This window comes from Aquarana catesbeiana, linkage group LG06, assembly GCF_042186555.1.
Source record: "Aquarana catesbeiana isolate 2022-GZ linkage group LG06, ASM4218655v1, whole genome shotgun sequence".
NCBI classification, from domain to species: domain Eukaryota; kingdom Metazoa; phylum Chordata; class Amphibia; order Anura; family Ranidae; genus Aquarana; species Aquarana catesbeiana.
The window spans coordinates 116,089,062-116,098,718 of NC_133329.1; the positions used below are offsets into that span (position 1 = coordinate 116,089,062).

The following is a 9,657-nucleotide window of genomic DNA, read 5'->3' on the forward strand; positions in this document are numbered from 1 at the left end:
TGGGACCATCCCTACTAGTAAGTCTAGACAAGCGGAGTAGAAAGACGTAGGAGAGTTCAAGGGGGGTTGGGAAGGTAGAAGAGGAAGATCAGGCATGTAGGGAGATGGGTAGGAGGGTAGAAAAAGCAGGGGGAAAATGCTAAGGTGCCCTTAGCATTTTGACAGATTGGCTCCCAGTGTTGCCCCTTTCTCCCAGAGTATTGTACAAGCAATTACAAGAGGGTGATACTAAGCCAGATTCAGATCCTTACCAATGTATTAAAAAAATACATAGAATAACTTTAGTTCTAATAGAAATAATTATGAGATTGTGTATCAAATGTGCTGACATCCTTTTTTATTAATTTTTAGCTTCAACCTTTCGAGAGGGAACATGTCTTTGTACAGCCCCTGTTATTCCACTGGAGAAATGATGGAACTCATGGCATATCAAGAAAAGTATTCTGCTCTTCTTAGTTATGTAAATTTTGTGCTAGGTCTGACGACCTGCGTCATAGGACTGATTGGCAATGCCATCGTCATCTTTTTCAACATATTTGTAATGAAGAATCGTAAATCTAAAATCTGGTTCTTGAACCTGGCCATCACCGATTTTGTCTCTCTCCTCTTATTGCCTCTGCACATCTTTGCTATGTTACAAGGTCACTGGCCCTTCGGAAAGTACATCTGTAAGATGTTTCTCTTTGTTATTTCTGTTAATTTTTATGCTAGCATCTTCATTCTTATAGCCTTAAATCTCAGTCGGGTTTTGTCGGTGGCAAAGCCAATGTTTCATCGGAAGTTTATATCGCAACGTGTTTCACGATGGACTTGCATAATGATATGGATGATAACCATATTTACCAGTCTTCCAACTTTGATTTTTAGTGGTGAGTTTAAAATTGGAGACAAAAGTTATTGCAATTTTAATTGTGTTAACGACTTTGACAAAGGAACATTTAATCCTACATATAATTTAACTGAACCTCTAAGCTTAGAAAAGAAGATTTCCCTAGAAGTGCACAAAAATTTCCACTATTTTTTCAACGAATGTTCATCTGAAGAATGCTGTGGGGATGAGAACACACTCACTACTTGGAATGACATAATATTTTCAACACAGTGTTTTAGTATTCCTTTCCTGGTGATTGGCTATTTCATTCCATTCTGTGTTATAATATTTTCCAATATAACCATAGCTATACAGGCCCGAAAATCTCAGACTTTGAACACCCATCGGCTTTATCAAATAGTCATCACCATCATTATAGTGTACTTTGTCAGTTGGACACCGCTCATTGTAGGTGAAATAATTTTTTTGGCTGCCGTTAGAAATATGAATTTAATAGTAATGTTTAAAATCATGACCTTTGCGCCATTCCTGGTTACCATTGCCTATACCAACTGCTCCCTGAACCCCATAATGTATGTGCTGGTTGGCAGACAGGTAAGGGCCGGCCTTGCAGATTTCTTAAGTAGCATAAGCATTAAAAACAACTAAATGTAATTTTTAAGGGCAAGTCTAAAATGAACATTTAATTTTAGATGGAAGAATCATCCATTGTTTGAACAAGACCCCTTGCAAACTGAACTGCGGGTGGATGGACAGATCTCTTTGTCAGAGACTGTGAGAGATATAAGAATTTTTTTGTTGGTTTTTACCCATTTATATTAGCTTAACGCTGAATTCCATGCACAATAGCCATATAAGATATAAATTCACTTTGTGTATATCAAATGCCCTTACAAACCCAGATATTACCATTTAAAGGTAACAGTGATATCTTCACTGTGCTGTATGTATTCTGTGCAGAGAGCAGAGCTTTTGGTGAGATCCAGCAGAAAACTGCAAGTGGCACCATACTAGTCAAGATATAAGATGGCGGCCAACCTACACATGGAGAGAGAGAGAATACCAGTGGCCAATCCTTATTACAGGAAACTCACGGAGGAAACATGCAGGAGTTATTTCATGCTTGATATAGAAAAAATACACAAAGGACTCCATTAACCTGGATTACAACTCTCAAATAAATATTACTTTGTGCTATGAAAGAAGGAAGAGATGTTTGGCTTAAGCCTACTTTAGTTTAACTGAATATGAAAATTATCTAAATTAAACCGCTCTTCTTCACTGTCTTGAGTCCTGCTGCAATATTATATTGTTGTCTCAATTACTGATGCACAGCACAGTACTGGAAAATCATGAACCCATTGAGGCCAACCATCACTTCTCCTTCTCATACCTTTGTTCCCCAGCAGTGGGTCCTTCTCACATATGAGTCTCTTCCAACCCAAGCCGTGAAGGGCTGCTCCACTCTCAGCTACAGACCCTCTAAGAAATGGTTGGGGGTAGTTACATTCTTCTGTTTCTTCCCAATTGAGCACTTCATTGCGGTTTCTCATCAGTTCAGCAGAGGGCCCTCTCTCTCAGGTCACAAGCCTACATGGTGTTGCCCAGGGTTGACCTGGTCCCAAACCCAAACTAACTGTCCTCGCCCACTACAGATAATAAAAGGGCACATATTCCATCATTATATAACCAGGGGAGTTGCACTAATTAAGAGGCACTGCAATTGCCAACAAACATATAGGCTGCTGTTCTAAGTCCATTTGTAGAATTGTATAAAGGAATTGTAGGGTGGTGCTGCATTTTTGGACTTTTTATTGGTATACATACTGATCACCATAGTACACCTTGAAGAAATCTCCACTTGCTGACCACGCCCATTTGCTGTCCACACCAACTTTTTGGCCACGCCCACATGTGTGCAGTAGTGCTTTGTGTGCCACATTAGCACCCTCACTTTTACCTCAAGAAGCATCATAGCACCACTAATGTCTGAAAACCATCCCTGCCCAGATTGGATTTGAATTTTGCCACCCCATCCCTCCCTCCAAGTTTTTTTTTTCTTATCTTCTTAACATTTAGTAGTCATATCCCAAAAAATTCTAGAAGTATCTTTTTTTTTTTTTATCTCATGGACGAAATGTGAGAAATAACATATATATCATACAATCATTCCATAAACACATATCACATACACTGCATATATAATTTTAGGAAAATATGCTTATAAAATAGTTTACCATTTGCCAATAAAAAACAATATGTCCCCGGATTCCATTTTAAAAATCTGGTCACCTTACCTTTAGTCCAAGATAAAAATGGGCCTATTGTTATTGTACAAACCCTGCAGACACATTTAGAAACACTGCATTCAGCAACAAAGTATACTGACTTTTATGATTTTAAAGTGCTTTTCCAGTAGCTCTTAAAACGAAAATTTCACCTCTTGCCAAACCTCAAAAGATCTTGTTTACACCTTTCATAGACTTTTGTTGAAGAAGCATGTAGAAGCATGTAAACCATCACACTATAGCTCCAAGTCCAGTGCATGAGCCTTAGGAGATCTTAGTTTATGAGTTTGCATGTTGCCACAGCTTAAAGGGGTTGTAAACCCTCGTGTTTTTTCACCTTAAAGCATCCTATGCATTAAGGTGAAAAACCTTCTGTCATGCAGCAGCCCCCCAGACCCTCCGTTTTACTCACCTGAATCCGTTGTTTCTTGCCCCGGGGATGAGCACACCAGCTCTAGCAGGTGTCTCATGTCCTGATTGGATAAATTGATAGCAGTGCAGCCATTGGCTCCTGCTGCTGTCAATCAAATCCAATGACGTGGGCGCTGGGGGGGGGGGCACTTTTCAGACGCGGAACTCGAGAAGAGGAGGAGCCACCAGCGCTGATGAGGGATCCCAGAAGAGGAGGATCGGGGCCACTCTGCAAAACCAATTGCACAGAGGAGGTAAGTATGACATGTTTGTTATTTAAAAAAAATTGAGGGTTTAGTAACGGGTTACTAAACCCACAACAGTAAAATCAGTCTGTATATGCAGCATAGCATATGCTCACTGTGGAACTTAAGGGGTTAATCCTCTGCATTGTGTAAAAAGGCTGTTTTATCCTGTATGCACAGATCCTTCCCTCCTGCACTGTCTATCTGGGGAAAGCCAGCTAACACAGGCAGGGTAGCCGATCTGCACATGCTCAGATGTGTCTTTTATGCTGGAGAGAACATCTACTTCTTCTCAGAGATAGCCCGGTGACATGATATTGACATCACACATGTTGGCGTGTATACAGGCTGAAGTGAAAATCTCCTCCTTCCTGAACTCACAGCACTGGAGAAACTGTGCAGTTTATCACTGACCGTGGTATACAGATCAGCTAAAAATGTATATAGTGGAAATATTTTAATGTAAAAAGAAGATTTATAAGCTGTGGGCACTGTGGGGGGGGGGGGGGGGAGGCAGATGAACTATTTTCATATTACTGGGTTTAGTAACACTTTAAGTAGTATAAGTGTCACGTGATATAACAATACTTTTGTTATAGAAGCCATAGCAACATGTGATATCTAGCAAGGATGTCATTAGTGTACTGGCTCGAGAAACAGAAAGAAGGAGCTGGTCCCCGATATGGTGACAAAGCAAAATGGTGTCATGAGCTTCTGTGGTGCCAAGGGACAAACATCGCTCTCAACTGTCCCCGATTTGGAGCAAAGTGCCTCTGTCCCTCATTCCTCCTCATTTGTCCCCGATTTTGGTCTGATTAATATAGTCGTATATAACATACACTATTTATCTTTCAAAAAGTTTTTCCCAGTGCTAAACCTTTCATCCAATTTCTAAATTGCTGCATTTGTAAATTTCAAAAGCCAATATAAAGGAATAGTTGTGGTAAAAAAAAAAGCACTTGTGGGTTTAACAACAATTTTTTTTGCTTGGCAGGGTGTGTGTCCTATGTCTACATACGTTTGCTAATAGGTGTCCCTCATTCCTATGTCAAAAAGTTGGAGGTATGGTCAAAGTCATGGGACCTATTAAAGCATGTATGAGAGATAAGGGTGGTAGTTATTTCATTTTATTGGCAGAACACACTTTTGTAGTAGAGAAAAGAAATGAGTGTAGTATTTATTAAAATTTAACAAAAATGAAAACTACATATTGCACTCACATGTATAATTAATATATGAGCACATCTGTGAAGCCTCCACTAGTTGTTACAGCAGATCCCAGAATCCAGGAAGTATACCAGGACCCACACCAGGATGAACCAGCAATATTTAAAAAGCAAAATAAAGAAAGAGAGCGAGAGAAAGCATCAGGGTCCAAGAGTAGTATTTATTATAAATCCATAAAATAAAGAATATTGCACTCACATGTAAAAAAAATATAAAGGCGTTTCTGTAAAACCTCCAGCAGGTGACAGCATTTCAGGTGGTCAATAGTACAGCAGAAAGCCCCTCTTGGTGAATGTGATGTCAACCATTTAGAGCCAGGAAGTAAACCAAAGGAAACACCATAAAGAACCAACAGAAGTAACAGCAATGTGTATAGCTAAGATGGATGTCGCTGTACACAGCAGGGAAGTCACTCAGGCTGACTGGGCGGTGGCTGATGTCATACATGATGTGGGTGGGCTTGGCAACATGTTTCGAGGTGGGGAGCCCCATCTCAAGTCCCACTTTAAGAAATAGATAGGTAGAGGATATGGGACTTTAAAGGTACATTTGATGTGAAGAAAGTAAGGATAATAATATACTCAAATCTAAAAAATTTTATTATTTATTACAAAAAAATTGATAAAAAGTAGGGAATACAGTATAGACCACAGTCATAGGCACATACACATTTGCCCAACATTGACAGTGAAAAAACACTGTAATCACGTACAAATAGATATTACGTCCACACATTTCAACTTGTTTCGCCTGTGTGGCTTCATCAGAAAAGGGACGTAACAGTTTATTTAGTTAATATACAGAGGTACATATTTCTCAGCTTTAGATGTGTATGAAAGAGAAGAAAAAAATTATGTTAATATACAGCATTTTTACATATTATAAACCAACACACTCATGGCTAAAGATCGCACATGAAAAAAAAAAAAACCCAAATGAAAAAGCCTCCCTTACCTCATATGGGGCATGAGAGTATGTGTTCAAATGGAAATTCTTCCGATCAGCCTAACATCCCCATGCCCTACTAAAGTCCAAACGTAGCCAGACCTCCCATAGGGAGGGATGTAGTCTATTATTCAAAATCTCATAGTAATGCCTGTAACATATAACATATATTCAATATTTTTTATTTTTGAGTTGTAAGGGGGGGGGGGAGCACACGTTCAAAGCAGGCCCCAGAAACATGAAGCGTACTCACCTCCAACTAGAGCATTGAAAAAATATATATACTGGGAGCTCAAGTGGACGAAGCAGGTACAGGATTCTTTGATTTGCTTTGATTAGCACTAATGTGATTTCACTTATTTAGGAAATACTTGATAAGTACCGGTGCCCCCCATTGTGGAAAACCCCCCTGCCAACCAGCGGTCACTTGGAACCAAACGGCGGTTGAGGCAAACAGGGCAAAGATAAATAGCAGACACAGCCGATTACCAGATGATACCGCATCAGACCTATGCCTATCTGTAAAGCACAGAAGGGAAAAAATAAGTCGACAACTAAGTTTCAAATGAAAATAAGGGGAGTTAGTGTTCCATTGATCAAAAAGTTACCTACAAACTCATCACCTTGTCTCCTGAGCTCCCAGAGATCCCAACATGGCCAGCGCCATGGTGGGTTTAAATATCCCTCCCAGTTGGTGCCAAAATGCGGCGTGTGACGTCACGCCGCGATGACACAACGCGGGCGCAAAAACGAAGGTGCACGAGGCACAGACTGACACCCGGAAGCCGGAACTGTGGAATTTCCGTTGCGCGCTACATGACCTCACCGCATACATGCAGTGCAGACACCACCCGAGTGGAGACGTTCCATCTCTAGGTGTGTATGTCTGTAAGCTGCGCTGATGGAAAGAACTCGGGAGGCTGTGTCACATGGGAACCCTCAGGGCGGGCATGCAGCAGAATAAGGGATCCTCAAAAATGAGGTACCAGTCCCACTGCACACCCTCGGGCGTCCGTACGGGGATCTATGGCAAAAAAACGAACTGGAGTATGGACATAAAAGGTATGCCTGCATGGCACAGAAAAAAACAAGAAAAAAAAAACATACAGTAGATTCATGAACAAAAAAGCTACGCGTGTGCATTGCATCTTTTTGGAGAGAATTTTCACACAGATTTCAACAATACAAATAATTAAGCAACACATAATATACAATAAATACATTTAATCTTAGATAATGTTAAACCTCATTAAAAGAGGAAAAAACTGGCAAACACTGTTTCCAAAGGGCCTCATCCGGCATCAGCCCAATGCAAGTGCATCAAAAGCTCCAAAGTTACAGGATGATGCGAGGAAAGGAAAGGACCAGGGAAGTGTGGTGGTAAGAGTGAAGGAGGGATAAAAAGAAAACAGAGGTTCAGACCAGCTATAGAAAAGGTTTATAGCTAATCCCCTCATTGAGCCCCGGGTAGCGAGTTGCCTGTAACAAATAAATCCATCTTGTCTCTAATTGCAGTAGTTTTTTATCAATGCCCCTCCCCCCCCACGTCCCTGCTGGGGTAGATGTTCCAAACTAAAGAAGCCAATGAATTTGAGATTAAAATTGTGATATAGTCCTACATGACGACTGATGGGTGTTTCCATCTTGTGTATCGAAATTAAAGATACATGATCTCTTATTCTACAGTAGAGAGGGCACTTCGTTTTGCCTATATAAAAAGCTCCGCAGGAGCATTTCATTATATAGACTGAGCCTACTGATTGGCAGTTAGTCCTATATTTAGGAGTCCATGAGTTGTTATCAGGGAGCACAACACTCCTTCCTTCAAGAATGAAGGAACAGAAGTTGCACTTGCCATAGCGATATGTGCCAGGTATTTGAAGTCTGGTTGTGTCAGTGCTTCGATAGTGACTGGTCACCAAGATGTCTCGTAACGACCGAGACCTCTTGTACGTAATTTCCGGGTAGGATTTGATAAATGTCGAGATTTTCTGATCAGCTGTCAGCAGGTACCACAATTTGCTGTAAATGCTTCGTACCTTTGTATGTTGTCGATTGAATTTGGTTATAATACATGTTGACGTTGTTGATTTGTCATGCCTAGGTTTGTACAGTAAGGCATTTAAGAAAGAAGTCTTTGCAAAAATCTAGTTTGTTAAAAAAACGTATGTGTGAACTGCCTTACCTGCCAAAAACGTAATTCTCTTCACTGGCCCTTTCATTCCTATTGTGCAGCCCTCAGCGGTTTAAAGATAAGAAAAAACTATTGTGCCTCAGCAGTTCAACATTTGATATGTTACACTTCTATACATAATTTTGGAGCGGAATACTTCAGCAAGTGTTTTAGACCCATTCTCTGGCATTACATATTGCAAGGTGCAAATTTTGCAATCAAAATAAGTTCAGGGTTGGTATAATCTTTTTCTGAACTAATAATTGTCCCTCCATCAATTTGGTGTGGCAGTTCTCTCAATTAGGCCAACTGTTTCATCAGGGTTAAGCCAAAGACTGGATAGTGATGGCGCAAGCTCCGTTTGTCAGAATCAGCCCAGAGACCTGGCCAACTTTCAGCTTCTTTAAAGGGGTTGTAAAGGTTTGTTTAAAAAAAATAAAAATAAATAACAAACATGGTATACTTACCTCCTCTTTGCAAGGGTTTTGCACAGAGTGGCTCCGATCCTCCTCTTCTGGGGTCGCCCAGTGGCGCTCCTGGCTCCTCCCGGCATCAAGTGCCCCCTTGGAGAACCGCATTCCAAGGGGCACCCATGCGGGCGCGCTCCCGAGTCCTTCTGCTGCATCCATTGACACAAATAGCAGGACTCGGTCCCACCCCCGACTCCCGTGTCACTGGATTTGATTGACAGTAGCACAAACCAAAGGCTGCTGCTGCTATTAATCCAAAGAGGACCTGAGACAGGGGCTGGAGCTGCTGGGCTCCTTCTCGTCGCTGGAAAGATTGGGTTCAGGTAAGTAAAAGGGGGGCTCTGGGGGCTGCTGCACTACAGAAGGTTTTTCACCTTAATGCATAGAATGCATTAAGGTGAAAAACCTTGAGAGTTTGCAACCCCTTTAAATTCACCAAGCTATCCAGCAGAAGTGGTAGTAAGAATGTTGAGACAAAGCATTTTATACTGGCAGTGAAAAATATATGCTTTCAATGGTCAGCTTTTATTCATTCATATAAATTGCTTATCCAAAAGGAAAAAAAAACAACCGTTGTAATTGCTTAAAAGTGTTAGCTGGAGTTCGGCTCTAATTTGTTGGTCAAATCCACCTAAATCTATTAGTGCATTTAACGCTACCCACAATGCTGCTAACCAAAGGTTACTTTGTTGCTTTTTTATAAAGACTAGAGACATCCTAAAGTGTCACTGAACCCACATCATAAAAAAACTATCAAGAAATGGTGTATTACAGCCATCATTAAATGGCGGACCTTGGTCTGGATCTGGACCTTGGTCTGAGTCACTGTCCAGTCTGGACCGCTGCAGTCACGCCACTTAGGGAGCCGCTTTCTCCCCCCAGCTTCCACCACTGTCATTCTATTGAGTGCAGAGTGGGAGACAGTACAGGACTGGGTGGGGGGCAGGAGTGGGAGCTGTCGGAGTTAACTTTCCCATAGAATTCATTAAGATAAAAAACCTTCTGCCTTTACAATCACTTTAACTACTATCAAGGGGCTGATTTAGCACAAACTCCTAAAATACCA

General features: G+C 41.0%; 1 protein-coding gene across 1 annotated transcript; it reads left to right on the plus strand.

Annotated features, from left to right (window-relative positions):
* Nucleotides 1-373: 373 nt before the first annotated feature.
* LOC141148041 (chemerin-like receptor 1) lies at nucleotides 374-7,349 on the plus strand. The gene is made up of 3 exons (XM_073635197.1): nucleotides 374-1,426; nucleotides 3,481-3,540; nucleotides 7,182-7,349. Exons 1-3 carry the CDS (start codon nucleotides 374-376, stop codon nucleotides 7,347-7,349), a joined length of 1,281 nt encoding a protein of 426 aa, XP_073491298.1.
* The last annotated feature ends 2,308 nt before the right edge of the window (nucleotides 7,350-9,657 follow it).

What these genes read in the sequence shown, in the direction of transcription:
- LOC141148041 (XM_073635197.1), top strand. Translation starts at nt 374, where the DNA reads ATGTCTTTGTACAGCCCCTGTTATTCCACTGGAGAAATGATGGAACTC. An exon ending in ATGTGCTGGTTGGCAGACAG is followed by an intron (nt 1,427 to 3,480) that starts GTAAGGGCCGGC and finishes CTATGCATTAAG; the next exon opens with GTGAAAAACCTTCTGTCATG. An exon ending in CGTTTTACTCACCTGAATCC is followed by an intron (nt 3,541 to 7,181) that starts GTTGTTTCTTGC and finishes ATTTAATCTTAG; the next exon opens with ATAATGTTAAACCTCATTAA.